This window comes from Rhineura floridana, chromosome 7 (genome assembly GCF_030035675.1).
Source record: "Rhineura floridana isolate rRhiFlo1 chromosome 7, rRhiFlo1.hap2, whole genome shotgun sequence".
Classification (NCBI taxonomy): Eukaryota; Metazoa; Chordata; class Lepidosauria; order Squamata; family Rhineuridae; genus Rhineura; species Rhineura floridana.
In genome coordinates, this window is record NC_084486.1 from 34,992,329 (window position 1) to 35,008,287 (window position 15,959).

The following is a 15,959-nucleotide window of genomic DNA, read 5'->3' on the forward strand; positions in this document are numbered from 1 at the left end:
TGTCCACAAGAGAAATTAGGGCCTAGTGAAACTTGTGAACGGTGAATAAATGGCTGCATTACCAAGTGCTATATAACTACAAACTGAATTGTAAAGCTTGGAGCTAAGCCTTTCGGTTTGGAGAGTTTGGGGGATTGTAGTAATAATTGTGGCAGTAGGCCACAATTTGTGCCAACCTCATTTTTCAATTATTATCTTTTAAACTTCAGAGAAGAGTACAGTGATTTGTGTCTTTTTGGGAATTTTCAGTAGTTAACAAACTCTTTGATAGTCCTGACAATATAAAGTATCTTCCATATGTCAATGAAAATACTTTCCACAAGAAAGTATATCAGTAACATTTGGGGCTCTTAATGCATACAGTGCATTTCCCCCCCAATTTACTTACTGTACTACTTCAGGCCTAGTAAAATGAAGACAGCCAAATACATACTGAGTATTATATAGTTTTCATTATCGAAAATGTGAAATAAATGATATATTATAATCTATTGCTGTTACACTGTACTCATATTTTGAAATACGTGTTGTTTTTTTCAGACAGCAGTTGTCAATACCATGTGTGGATATAAAACCATCAATGAAGAGGTAGGGGAATATATTTTTTCCACATTCAGTTTAGCTTTAAGCCATTTAAAAGGATGTACTTTATGTATTTATTTTATTTATATCCTGCCCTTCCTCCCAGTAGGAGCCCTTTTTTGAGAGTTTGTAACTTTACATCTTGCATTCTTGATCCTTGGGCTCAATCTGCACCATCAAGTATTTCTGTTGAAAACAAGAAAAGGAAAACTATCCCTCCTTGGCTTAGTTTGTTCCTGTGCTATGTCTTATGCCTTTGCAATCCACATGTGCCAAGAACAGCACAGGCATGACTTGTAAGGCTGCAGTCATCTACATCACAAATAGTTCTGGTTGTGGGCACACCTCATTGTGCTGTTTAGGGCTGAGGTAAGCTCATCTACTAATGAATAAGTGCCCAAACAAAAAGTTTATAGAAAACACCTTTCATGCGATTTCTGTATATTGTGAGCAAGGCTGCAATGAGGTGCTGACTTCACTGGAACAAAACATGGATGATGAGCAGGATGAATTGGGTGTTCTTGAGACCTAGCATAGATCTGTCACAGAAATACCCTTGCGTTCACCAGTCTTTTGTGTTCTTGGAGTTTGTTGCAATGCATGAAAACATTTTGTCTCTTGTGGTTGTACTAATATTGTCGGCCTGAAAACATGAATGAATTGCATGTCATATCTCCCATTTCTTTGTGGGGATAAGATGCAACTAAAAATGTAAAGGCAGCTTGAACTAGAAAATCTATGTATTTATACTCTGTCAATCAAGGCTCTATGGATCTCTCAGGGTGCCTAATATTTATTGTATAAAACAATAATAAAAATAATATCCAATTAAATCACAACCTAACCAGCATTATCTTATAAACAACAAATTGTGAGCAGCAAAACAAAATGCAACAGAAATCTGTCTGGCAGATTCATAGAACATAAAAGCCTATGCCAGGCCATGTAACAGATAAGGCCTCTAGCCCCCAAAGGCCCATTGAAACAAGAAAGCTTTCTTTATGTTCTGTCTGAATCAGGAGAGGTGGTTCAGGTGCTAGATTGGTGCTTGGAAGTGATGATGGGCTGGATGTGGAATTGAAGCTGAATTCTAGTAAGACAGAGCTGATCCATATTCTTAGATGTGAGATGTGGGAAAATGGCCTGTTCTGGAGAGGTTGCACTCCCCTGGAAGGAGCAAGTCCATATTTGGGGGTACTCCTGGATTCAACATTGTCACTGGAAGCTTAGGTGACTTTGGTGGCTAGGAATGCTTATACTCAGCTGGCCAGTTCACCAGCTATGCCTCCTTTTGATGAATTGGCCACTGTACTCCATGCTCTGGTAACTTCCAGATTGGATTATTGCAGCACACTTTACATGGCGTGCCCTTGAAACCTCAGACTCAGAAACGTCAACTCATCCAAATGCAGCAGCCAGATTACTGGCTGGGGTTCTACTGGGGACTTGTATAACAACCATTTTAAAACAGTTCCACCAGTTGCCAATTTGTTTCAGGGCTCAATTCAAGGGTTCACATTAGTGTTTAACGTCCTGAACTACTTAGGCCTGAAATATCTGAAAGACTCCCTCATTCCCAACAGAGACCCTCTCTGGCATTAAGATCAGCAGAGGGAGACCTCTTTGTTTTTCTACCACCCTTGAAAGTTGGGGAGGGGAGGGTGGCAGCCCAAGAGAGTTCCACAGTAAGGGTGGCACTACAGAAAAATCCCCGTTCCTTGTCATTAATTTGACAAAGAAAGAATTTGGAGCAAAACCCCCTCAGATGGTTGCAGTCATAGTGTATGAGGAGGCTTTTACTGGAAGAGACTTTTTATAAAAAGTTAATCTTGCCAAATGAAACCCACTGAAATCTCAGCAGTAAGCTCTTTGTGTAAAATTCAGTGGGACTGTTAGCATTTAATACAAGGCCCATATTGTTTCTGTAAACAAATCAGGCTGTGGCTTAAAGTCTATGTTTGTTACTTTACAGCGCCTGAGTGTTCAACACATTATATATGTGAGAGGATGCACAAGCGCAGTACTCATTTGGTTTTTGGACAACTATGCCATCATGGCTGGCATTCTGTTTGGTATATTGTTCCCTCAGGTAAGACTAACTGATTAGACTGTTTGTAAAAGGAAATATTCAAGATATTGACTTGGTCATTTTCTTTAAAATATTTTAAATGTGTTGGCTGTCAGTAATTACAAGATAACTGTTTTTTGTTTTTGCATTTTGCTTTTTTTTTTTTTTTTTAAAAGAAGTGCCTATCGTTTTGTACATTCTGTTAGGCATATTTCTACCAGTTGAGCTTTGCCATCTGATGCATGGGTCCTGAGTTTCTTCTGGTGGTATAGAATCAACGTACCTGAGTTGCTTACAGCATGTCAGATCCTTATTAGAGATATGGGTGAAGGTCTCCAAGCTTCAGAAGCTCATAAAAGCCCATCTCATCGGAGGGAAAAGTCCCCCAGTTCTTCTGTACCTCAAATTAAAATGCTTTTGTAGTACTATAGGGATGGGGAACATCTGGCTCACGGGCCAAACTTGGCCCACCAGGTTGTTTTGGGGAAGCCATGCCTGCTCACTTTACACCTGACATCATACATGACGTTAGGTGTGGTTTGGATAAGGTCAAGGCTTCAAAGAAACATCTGGGAGGTTAAAGTGGGCTCCTGATTGTTCCTTTGCTGGAACAAGGCACACTTCCAACTGCCCATTCAATGGAAACTACTTCTCCCCCCAGTGCTGCTCTTTGAAGCCACTCTGTTCCTTTCAAACTCTGAAAAGCTTAAAGGAGCAGCACAAGGCAGCTTGCAAAGCATATGCTGGCAATACCCATTGTGCTGGGGTTCCTAAGCCTTGGAATCCCACACAAGGGATTTTGACAGGTGTGTGGGACAACCCACCTGTCGGTCATGTGCCATCATAACAGTATCACGATTGGCAGGTGGGTTCTCCCACACACCTGTCATAGATGGCCTGCAGGGTGGGGCTGGATCTTGGAGACAACATGGTTCCCCAACCGTGCCGTGGTCCCTTGACAAAGGACAACTCTCATTGGCGATCACGGCTTTCCCTCATGGCATGCTAGCAGCACACCAGAGAGGAAATGCAGAGATCCAGGGTGGTTCCAGACTGTCATTATTTGTGGGTGGGATTCAATACATACCAGCAAAGTCAGGCTGCACAATTACAATGATTGGGAGGCTTTGTGCAACAAACCCTCTTCCCTCCAAAATGCAACTTTGTTCAGTAAAGAAAGTCATGGGAAAATGCACTGGAAGGTGTGGAATAACACTGGCTTTGACACAGTGTCATCTAACCTCTGCACAAACAAATCGGAATGAATGCTCATTAAATAGCCAATGCCATCTAATCTCCCTGCAAACAAATCAGGATGAATGCTCAGTAAACAGGTCTTCTGGAAACACCCCCAGTCTCCCAACTTTATTCTCTCATGGCATTTGAAGCAGCGCTACCACTGTGCCATTAAATAAGTCTAATTTAAAGGGGCGGGGTGAAGGGCTTAGGGGGATTGAGAGGCTGGCGCCAAGGATGTTTTCAGAATCAGAGTGGCTGGGTGGTAGGCAGATTTCTGGAAAATGTCAATCTGCTTTTGAGTTTTTTGGAAAATACCTTGGCTTACTACCAAGCCATTCCAATATGGTTTGGGGGTGCTTGCTCATCTCTAATTGTTGTCAAGAATCGCTGTGATTCACTTGGTAGGGTGTGGCACATTTATTCAAGCATCCATCCCTTGGACAGTGTGGCAATTCATTGCCATCAAGTCTTAATTTATCAGAATGCTTCCGCTGTTCTGCATGTGAACTTCCCTAGCAAAAGTGGCACTGGTCAAAGCCCATTCCTCACATTTTTAGTACATGGGCACAGATACTGACTGGATACAAATTATGAGTGCCTCTCCTCAAGTGTGAAGTGCATGCATGAGGACAGTTCAGCACATTCAGAAGTATGAGTTCAAACTCACACATTTCTTTTTGGAGGATTTTAAGGGGACATGTGCCAAATTTTATATGCCCAAATCCTCTGCATAGGTGCCAGGGGCATGCATTTTGTCCTTCGGTGTTTGTACCTGAATACAAAATGTAAATTAAGAATTGTTCTGCATACTGAAATTAGTAGTAGTTAAAAAAACAGTTCATATGTTAGTGAATGGTGATATCCTAATCATTCCCGTCACTTTATTTTACAGTTCCTTGGAGTGTTGTTATCTTTGCTTTACATCACCCGGGTAGAAGATATCATTGCTGAGTACAAGCTTAATGAGACCCTGCTAGGTGGTGGGAGACAGAAGGCTGACATTGAATATACTAGTGCCGGGTGCTGTATGTGTTTTCCTGAGTAATGCCAGATAGTCCTCTAAGACAAATGACTAATATCTGTTTGCATCGTGCCTTTACTGTAGTCAAACTGTTGAAACTTAATGTGATTTGTAAAAAATAGTATATAGGAACAAATCTCATGATTCCAAACCTGTGGACTTGATTCATTAATAATATATATGCTCTTGAGCATTCTTGGCAGTATCATTGGATCTTCTCTTCAAATGTAGAATTTAAAAATCAAGCCAATTTCCTTTTTTATGGTAAATAGTATAACTAATCCAGGAGAAAAATTGTGATCTAACTTAGTAATTATTGTAGCCAAACTAAGGGCTGTCTAGCCTACCCACAAAAGGATGTTTTTAACAAGATAAAAGCATCTTGATTTCTAGCTGTTTTTCTAGTTGTTGTCAGAACATGATAAGGGGGGCACAATCACAAGACCACTCTAAGATGCTGACTTTTTCACCTTAAAATGATTGTTTGCTTGAAGTAGCCGTTTCCTAATTTTATCAAAGGGTATCCACTACTATGTTTTATTAGCTGGCTGAATTCTGATTTGTTTAAAACTCAAATTTCATGCAAGTCCTGGTTATTTGTTATTTTATTATTATTGTTATTTTCAAGACTTGGGCCTTACCACTAGGCAGATTTGGGCATGTCAACTGCAGAGTTATTTTGTGGGAATGTTCATTTCTTGTGAGGAACGCTTTGTAACTAATACTTAACCCATCTAGTTTTACAGATTGTGTCTTCATATTGATTCCTAACAAATGAAGTTATTTGTAAGATATATTTTAAGGAATGATTTCCATTACCTGTGCAATCATATTTTGATGCTGCTTCTTATGGGTTACTGAAAACACTCCGGAGGCCTTGATGAGTCTTTTGTGCCTTTCTAATATAAACCACTGTCTGACCTAACTCAGATGACATCTTGCTTTGATACCAGTTTTAATTTCAGTTTGTTACTGTGCAGTTTTTGTGTGTGATACAAATATTTAGCATCCCTGATTAATTTGAGCCCTGTAAGTATTGTACTGTAATGTATTTTTCTTGCTTTTTGCCTACTGATTAGAGTTCTGGTGTGTACAGATGTGCCATTGAAAAATAGAATTGTTTATATGGAAAATAAATTGTATGATTTTGTAAGAAGACAAACCATGTACTGATTTTTTTACATACGATCTTTAAAAACTGATGCCCAAACAATTTTCTCTGACTTTTCATAATAATTGCAGGAAAGATGGGGATGTAATGCAAACTAAGACTTTCACTTTTTAATAACACTGAATTTTGATATATAATACAAAATGGATACCCTCAATATGTTATTTTACTTGGATATATTGAGGATGAAATGAGAAAATAAGAAGAGGAAATAACAAGAAACTTTGTGGAATGTTGAGAGAGAAATGCTAATAGAAAAAGCAACCTGGAAAGTTTATTATTTCATTTTACTTATGCAATGATTTTTTAAACCACCTTTCAGAATACATTATCCTCCCAAGGTGGTTTACAGTCATCAAAAGTGATCCATTTTCTCTGAAAACAGTCTCATTGCTGTGACCTGGCTTCCTGCTTTTATTTAAAAACCATTTGCTCCCTCATAGCCAACTACAGCAGCAACCCATAACCAATTTTGTATTAAAAGTGGTTCAACTGCTCTCGGTAGCATAGTATCAATTGATACTAGTAAAACCCAATGAATCCAGGTCTTCTGAGTGTCATGGAGTAGGGCTGCCAAGTAGCCAAACAAAGCAGCGAAAACCTTTCATAATATTGAAGGCACTATTCTGGAATATAAACTGTTGACTTAAAAAAGAAATTAGACAAATTCAAGGAGGATAGGCCCCATTACAAGCTGTTGGCTATAATAGCTAAACAGAATTTGCAAGTTCAGACAGAATTCAGCTTTCCACTCAACCAAAGGAAGATGGTTGGTGTCAGTTTTGGGTCACCATTTCTTGCTCTCTGCCATGTGGTGCTTGTGGCTGTTAATGGCTGCAATGCTATTGTCCCTGGGAAGGTGTTACAAAGGCCATAGGATATTATGGGTCTCTCTCGTTGCAGCCATCCCTCTTTCTACACTACCCACCTTGGTGATGGCAGAATGGAAGGAAAAGGGGTGTACTGGGGGATGGAGAGCCCCTTTGGACCCACAAGATTCCAAGACCTCGTGTTCCCCCAACAAGCATTTGAAAAGGAAGGGAAAGTGCATAAGCCATGGAGCTGACATACTTAATTTCCCTCCAGCCGCTCCCCACCCCCACCCCTGTTCTGCCCTGGGTGGTGTGAGACCAGCAGGGCTCTGGATTTGGTGGTTCTTCTGCCAGGGATTCTCTCTTCCTCGTCCCCATTGGATTCCTTTCCCAAGAATAAGATTCTTTACCTGATAGAATTCAATTAGAAGACTCTTCCTGTAAGTTCATTGATGGTCAGAGCCTGAAATGGAAACAAACTTTTTATAGACTCAAATTATTGGAAAAAAAATATTACCCTGAAGATAGGGGATATTTTTTGACTGGCAACATCACCCAGTTTGTGGGTGCTTCCAGATTGGGGGGGGGTTAATATTGCAAACATACTTCTTGAGATATCATAAACAGACTGTTGACAACAGTTTGGTTTTTTTTAACTTGCTGGATTTTCTGCAGAAAACGTAAATGGTGGAATATGGGCAGGCATTTTGATGCGGTGGTTGTCATATGGATGCTGCAAAAACATTGTATAAGCAGCACAAATCCCACAATATACACCCATCTGGAAGCACCCTGAGACCCTGTTCTCTGCTAGAAACTGGCTTCCCCAGTTGCATTTTTGCCATCTTTTTAACAATAGCGAAAGAGAAGGATAACTGGAGGCAGATGTACAAGCCTCTGTTCATTGGGATAACATGAATGGAGGAAACCCTTTCCCCATTCACATATTCTCCCCTTGTAACCTCTTCTCCCAGGACATTCTCCCCACCCTTCCTAGCCTGGCAGATTTATTTCCAGACAGTCCAGCTGGAGGGGATGATTGCAAGTGATAAAAGGTAGGCCTCATTCTCTGCAAATAATGTCTCCCCCCAATTTCAAATCAAATATATATTGGGTTCCCTGTTTTTTTCCTTATAATGTGTTGCTCTGCCCAACTTAGGTCAAAGCCCTAAAAAGGTGGCATGCATAAAAGTACAATAATAAAAGTACAATATACGTAATGATAAAATACAACACCACAACTACCATAAAACAATCGTTTAAAAGAAGTGGTGTAATCCAACAGCAGACCAGCATCATGCCATTACAAATCGGGTTAAAAAAATGTGAAAGCAGTTTCAAATCAGCAGCACCATAAAGCCTTTGAATGCAATTTGAAATAAATGGGTCTTTTAATACCCCTTTAAAAATTGGGAGGGAGTTCTACATGCTCAGGGCCACTACTGAATCTTTTGAGAATGTCCCCGATATAGAGGAAGGAAGATAACTGCAGGATACTGCCTGGTCTTGGATTCATTTGTTTTCTAGACATATTGCCTGCCCTTTCTCTCTAAGGATCTTCAGGCATGTGGGTAGTGGCTACCAAGTTCCTACCGACCTTGCCAAGTCAAAGCCCCTTTAGAAGGAAGACGGATGAAAAATCTGAAGGTAGACAGCTGTAATTGGATCTGCATGATTCACATGACATTGCTGGCAAACAGAAGGTATCACACAGTTTCCCCCCTGTAAATCCATACTAATCTAATCTGCTGATAATACGAAAAGTTTAGAACAATATGGCTCCACTCTGCTCCACATGTCTTTGCAAGCGGTTTGCTTTGGTTTTTAGTGGGCAGGTGAATAATCACTTTCAGCTATTCCCCCTTCTCCGCCCACTAACTATCCCGCCCACTAACTTTAATTCCATTTTGTTTCCTGTGGTTTATCCAGCAACTTCCAATTGCTCTGTCCTCCCCCCTTCACAGTTTGCTGCAGACCTCCCTTCTTTCCTCCCTTTCTTTCAGAGTAAACTTCCTTCACTCCTTGTAACTAGTGATGGGAATTGCAATTGGATTTTATCATTCTTTCTCGTATTCTCTGTCTTTGTGGACACAATTTTGAAGTAACATCTCTCTGCTCCTGGTTTCCAATTTTTCTCCCTAAAAAAATCTAAAGTGGATTTTAAAAAAAAGTCACCTCAAAAATATCAATATCAATATTTTCTGAAAATATCAATATCAATATTTATATTTAAAATATCAAATATATAAAATATTATGTAAAATATTATATAAGAGAGGGCAGATGACCCCACTTCTTTTCAACCACCAAACTTCAGAAAGCAGTGGGGGCAGGAGGGAGTGGAAATGCTGCTCAGCTCAAAAATATTTGCACATGCCCAGTAACTGAGCAACTAGAGGGAGTAAAAATATAAAATTAGAGGGAGGGGCCACAAGGAAAAAAGTGACACTAATCCTTCCCTACTTGTGTGAGTGGAAAACAACAGATTTGAAGCTACTATTGAGCACAAAGTGTGGACCTTGCAAATCTATTACGACAGTAAAAGCAGTGTATTTGCTATGAAGAAATGCTCCCATGTGGATAAGCCCTTAGTATTTCCCTGTTTTGAAGGACTTGCAAGAGCTTAATCACATGAGGTTGTGGACTGTCCTTCGCTGGAAGTATTTAAGCAGAGGCCTGATGGCTATGTGTCCAGGGTACTGAAGTTGCACCCTATATTGCAGATCCTGCATTGAACCAGGGTGGGTGGGGTGTTACACTAGATGGCCTCCAAGGTCTTTTCCAACTATGATTCTATGATAATGGGAAGCATATCCCAACCCAAATATTGCTCTTGTGAAATCTTCCTTCACCTCCATAGGAGATATGACTCATGTTCATGCCATATCTGTAGATACTGATCCATTTAATCCAGGACAGCCAGTTCAACATGGAATTGAGGTTTAGAAGAAATCCACCAAAGACCTGCAGAATACAGTATGGTCAAATAAAGAAAGAATTAAAGACTACACCAAGACTTATAGTCCTATGGGGTTCATTGAGTAGTGAGAGGCACTTTGAGTCATGCTGAATGTAATAGGAAAGAATTTGTCCTCGACTACTTTGCAATCCTAGCTCCTAAAATGGTAAGCATAGAACGTATATTGCAGAGTTGGTGGGGGGGGGGGGAAGCAAGAACAAATTTAACTCCAAGCTGGATTTTTTCACAGGAGGCTCCCGGATGGCACTGACCACCTTCGGTATGGCACCTCCTTCAGAAGTCAACAGGCAGAGCTCAAGAACTTCTGGAGGACAAGCTGCCCGCTGCTTCCCAGACCAGCTCTGCCTGTGAGTGGATAGGCAAGGTTTTCATCAGGCTCTTGCAGTCTTAGGGTTGCTAGGTTCAGGGCCTGAGACTGATCCTGTATCTTTAGGAGAAGAGAAAGTCAGCCAAATGCAGGGGTTCTTGCAACACTGTAATGGGAAAAACCACAAGGTGGAATTCTCCCTTCCCCCTGCACAACTTTTAAAGATACAGAAGACCTCTTGGTTGCCAGGCCCGGCCTCCAAGAGGTCTTCTGTATCTTTAAAAGTTGTGCAGGGGGAAGGGAGAATTCCACCTTGGAAAGTCTTTATGTGAATTGCAGAAGTGGTGGCAAGGGGTGTTCAAGCCTTTCTCTGCCTGCCACCTCTGTGGTTCATATCCTCTTCCCTGCTATTTCTGAGAAAGTGTTGGGGGGGGAATGGTCATTTTGGGTTTATGGCATACTATGGTTTAGGAAGACATGAATGTACATAGGTTCCTCCCAGGTTTGTGCACTCCTTGCTCCGCTCTCCTCCTCCCATGCAGCCAAGAGGAGAGTTTGGAAGTATTTGCTTCCCCTTTTGATTAATCACCATTTTGGGTGACATCAGGAGTAACAAACAGTGGTTAGTTTCAAACAGGTTAACTTCAAAACACAGTTTCTGAGCTGGCTTCTTTAAACTAACCTTAGTCACCATCACCCACAGTTCCAGACCACACAGTAAGCTGTGGCTAACCACAAGCAGAAGTGAGTACTTCCAAACTACTTCCAGCCTATGTGGGAGGAGGACGGTAGGGTGAGGGAAGCGTGCAACCCTTGTAGGAGGCTAGTGTCATTCATGTCTCACTAAATCATAATTTGGTGTGACATCTGAATGTAGCCACTCTTTAGTTTTACCAGTCGTCACAGAAACAAGCAGAGCAGAGAGGGACAAAGAGTTGGTGCTTTCTGAGTTTCTGCTTGCATCTGATTACATGTCAGAACCTTAAACTTTTGTTTCTTTCTGTCACATCTAATTATATCCTAGAAATTTCATCCACAGGGCTTAAACTGTAGCAGAGACTGCTTTACAAGGAACAGTGCATGTTATTCAACAAGGGCACTCCATCAGTAGACCTGTTTTGGAGAATATCATCATAGTTATCATCATCTTACCATCATGAAGATATACGGAAGGGCAATCAAGAGGTTGGCAATGGCAAAAGCATTGATGCTGATGCTCACTAGGAAAGCCACACTCACTGCTGCAAGGTTGGTCAGGCTAAGAGTCAAAATGTGGAGGAGGAAACATGCTGCATCATATTTGAGACCTGGGGGGTGGGCAGAAAGAGAAAAAGTTGCATGGCACCCATGAAACCCTCAGCTCTGGGATGGGGAACCTTGAGTCCTCCAGATGCTATTGGGACTCCAACTCCCATCCTCCCTGACCGTTGGCCATGCTGGCTAGTGCTGATGGGAGTTGGAGTCCAACAGCATCTGGAGGGCCACACATTCCCCATCGCTGTCCTAGCGCATGCAGTGTTCCTTTAGGCTGCTTCTGTCCCTGCTTCTGTTCAGGTTCTCCAACCCAGCCTTTATTTGGTTGGTTTCCTTTATACGCTTCCCATTTGAGGGAAGGGCTTGAATTCTGCCTTGGGCAAATATTTACATTCCCCCTACACTGTGCGCTTGTCACTAACATAGCAAAAACAGGAAACGTGGGGCTGTCCCCATTCCCTGCGTGCTCTCTGCACTCATTTCCTGCTTGCAGGCTTCTCATAGACATCTGGTTAGGCACTGTGGGAGCAGCATGATGAACTACATGGGCTGTGGGTCTGATCTAGCAGGGATCTTCCTGTGGCTGTATGTTCTCAAGAGCACCTTCGGACATAGGAAGCAGTCTTCTACCATTGGTCCATTTAGCTCACAGTTGTGAAAGATGGCTGGCAGCAGGCTTTTCAGACACGACTCATCTCTAGCGCTGCCTGCAGATACCAGGGATCAAACTTGGGGGCCTTTTTTGTGCAAATCATGTGCTCTGCCAGTGGGCTATGTCCCTTTACCAACAAGGATGGGCATAAGGGTGGGCTGTGCACTGGTGGATCACTGCCCAATTCCCAGTGCCTGCGGGTTGCAGAGATTCCTTCAAAGAATGCTGGGCAAGGTGGATCTTGGTCTGTTCCAACAAATTCGGCACTTCGTGTGTCTTGTACTGCCCGACATTTGCTTCCTTATATCATTTCATTTCCCTCTTAATCCAGACACTGTTGTCACACTAGAAATCTGTAGCACTCCCAGTGATTTGATAGATGTGCTTCATACATGGCTGGCATGTGGCAGCAGGAGCAAGGCTTGTGCTGGGGAACGTGCCTGTTGAAGGCTGAATAACATGCTAGATCTACGGACAGAAGGAAGTGTCAGTTTCAGTTCTCTCAGTTTCTCCTTTTTCCAGTCTTAAGTTCAGTTCTCCACATTTCTGCAGCCATCTGATTTTTTTAAAATCCTCACAAAAATTCCTCAGCATTCTAGTGCAAATTTCTCCTAATAAACACCTTTTTATGTAGTTTGGATTAATGTACACATTTCTGCAAGCTATTTATCCTGCTATAATGTGTTTTTCTATGTTATTTCCCCAAATATATTCATTTTTATGCACACTTTCCCCTAATATATGCATTTTTGTAAACATTGGTTGGAAAACTGCATTGCAAAATTTGGATAAGTGCAAATTTTGAAGGATGGCTGTGTTTTGGTTCTCATGCCTTTTCAGAAAGTGTGGATTTGATCATTTGGCTTTGAATGCAAACTGAATCAAATTTCTCCCTCATCCTTACTTTAATCCCATGGTCTACCATACACATTTTGAATCCTACGCACACTTGCTTAAGACTGTTAAGAGGCCAATCTTAACCATGTCTACTCAGAAGTAAGTCCTATTTAATTCAGTGGAGTTTAGTCCCAGGTAAGCAGGGTTAGGAATACAACCTAAGTGGCTTGCTGGATGGGACCATCTAGTCCAGCATTCTTTGCAAGAATCCCAGCAGCCAGCAGATCACTGGCCACTTCTAGATAACCCATTGGAAATTGGTCCACCAGTGGGCCATCATCTACTCTCTGCTGAGACTCTCCTTAATATGTTCATTGACACTTTAAATTTTGTTCTTGAGCCACTCCAATGTTGCTTTGGCCTTGTGCTTGGGATCATTGTCCTGCTGAAAAGTGAATTTCCTCCCAAGCTTCAGATTTTTAGTGCACTGAAGCAGGTTCTCTTGCAGTATTTCCCTGTATTTTGCTCCATCCATTCTTCCTTCAATTTTAACAAGATGCCCAGTCCCTGCTGATGAGAAGCATCCCCACATCATAGAGTTGCCAGGTCAGAAGCATCCAAAACCCTGAGATTTCAGGGGCGGGCCTTAGTGACGTCATGGGGACATGCCCTAGTGACATCATGGGGCATGCCCTAGTGACATCATGGGACAGGCTGTAGTGGTGTCATTAAGTATGATACATTATGCATCAACCAGAGTTGCTTGGAGCATACCACTCAAACAAAAAAAAACATTCTCTGATTGGAAATTAAGATAGAAATTTTAGCTAAATTAGGGTGTTTCCTAGGTCCAGCTAAAGTGACAGGATCATTCCTTGTCATCTGCTTAGACAGCTTGGGCAGGGAACATTTAATCTAGCCTACTTGCTTCTGACAAGAAGGGTTTAATTGCTCTCAGGCCAGGCCAGTTACCAGAAGGCCATTGTAGAAAGAAAGCCTAGTGTTGTGGAGATATTAGATGGGAGCACTAATAGCCATATCAAATCAGGGACATTAGGCAGGCACTTCATTGTACTCGTTTTGGTCCCTGCTAAAAGCCCACCCAGGCATGTAGAAGTTATTATGTTTTTTGTCTGTTTTTAACTCATTGTTTATTATTTTGAATGTTTTTAAATACCCTTCTTTAACTGTTTTTGCAATCATTTTATTGTTTTAATTCCTTCTATAAACTGCTTTGAGGTTTTTTACAACAAAGCAGTATATAAATGTTATGAAATAAAATACATAAATAAATTTTGGAGACACTGTGGCCCTCTGTGGCCCTCTGTGGCCCTCTGTGGCCCTCGGGTTTCTTTCCTCTTTTAGGCACAAAGGAATCTGCGAATCAGGCCATTTGATACTATCTAGCTCAGTACTGATGACATGGACTAGCATTGGTTGTCCAGGATTCCAAGCAACAGTCTCTTCCAGAAATTGAATTTTGGAGGCCGGGCCTGGCAACCAAGGGGTCTTCTGTATTTTTAAAAGTTGTGCAGGGGGAAGGGAGAATTCCACCTTGTGGTTTTTCCCATTACAGTGTTGCAAGAACACCTGCACTTGGCTGACTTTCTCTTCTCCTAAAAATACAGGCTCAGTCTCAGGCCCTGAGCCTGGCAACCCTATGATGCTACCACCACCATACTTCACTGTAGGGATGGTGTGTCTTGAGGCATGGGCAGTGGTAGGTTTGCGCCACACATAGCGCTTTGCGTTTTGGCCAAAAAACTCTTATCTTGGTCTCATCTGACCACAAAACCTTTTCCCATATCACAGCTGGGGTACTCTCATACTTTCTGGCAAACTCCAGGTGTGCTTTCAGACTGTACTCTTTGAGCAACGGCTTCTTTCTTGCCACCCTCCCATATAAGCCAGTGTTATGCAGAGCTCTTGATATGGTTGACTGGTGTACCATTACTCCACTCCTAGCCACTGAACTCTGTAGCTCCTTCAAAGTGATTGTTGGCCTCTCTGTGGCTTCTCTCACAAGTCCCCTTCTTGTTCAAGCGCTGAGTTGTGAGGGACTGTCTTTTCTTGGCAGTCCCTGGGTGGTGTGATGCAGCTTCCACTTCCTGATTATTGATGAAAATGTGCTCACTGGGATATCCAAACACTTGGATATTATTTTGTACCCTTTTCCTAATCTGTCCATTTGTATTACATTATCTCTCACTTCTGTAGAATGCTCTTTGGCCTTCATTTTCCGATCCATAGCCTGACCAATGATCCTTCAACAATGGGGGGGGTATCCTGACAATGTGACAGCAACTTTAATGGTTCAAAGGTGGAGGCCAATGGTAAGGTAATTGTGTCCTTGATAGGGCGATTTCTTTCATCTGTTTAAACTGAGAGCTTCCACAGCACAGGAGTTGAATACTTATGCAAGCAACTACAAACATTTCCCAACATAAAACCAGTGTCACCTTAGAATAATTGATTTTGAGTTTCAGTGTTTCAAAATAAAATATCATACAAAACAAAATTACAATGTACCATTTGTAATTCAGTAATATCAGAGCATTGGTCAGGGGTCTGAGTACTTTTGCAAGACACTGTATGTCTATAAGAATTAGCTACTATTTTACTTCATCTACACCAGTGGTTTCCAAACTCCCCCCCCCCACAATGACCACTTGTAAATTGCTGATGGTGTTGGCGGACTACTTCATGATTTTTCTGCCTGTTGTCACAATTGTAATATGTTGTGCTAGATGCTGTATGATTTTTAATTGCATTTAAATTGCTTCTTTTCTTTCTCGTATTTCATTGGATCACAATCTGCTTTCCATTGGAATACAATAAAATACAATATAAAAATAAAAGAAGCAATAAAATCAGTTAAAAAACAAAATGATTGTTTAATGCAGATATGCTGTGGACCACCTGAATGAAGTTCATGGACTACCACCCTGGGCTCCTTCTGGGAGGAAGGATGGGATAAAAATATAATTAATTAATTACTAATTAGCACTCTTCAAGTACATGAAAGCTTGTCACACA

At 41.5% G+C, this 15,959-nt stretch overlaps 1 protein-coding gene across 1 annotated transcript in view; it reads left to right on the top strand.

Moving 5' to 3' along the window:
* The window catches only part of TSPAN15 (tetraspanin 15), a 40,014-nt gene extending 33,967 nt beyond the window's left edge, over positions 1–6,047 (top strand). The window contains exons 6-8 of the mRNA XM_061635205.1: positions 541–588; positions 2,555–2,671; positions 4,782–6,047. Of these exons, the coding sequence (XP_061491189.1) occupies positions 541–588; positions 2,555–2,671; positions 4,782–4,934 (318 nt within the window). The 3' untranslated portion in view covers positions 4,935–6,047. The remainder of the gene's footprint in view (positions 1–540; positions 589–2,554; positions 2,672–4,781) is intronic.
* Positions 6,048–15,959: the final 9,912 nt, after the last annotated feature.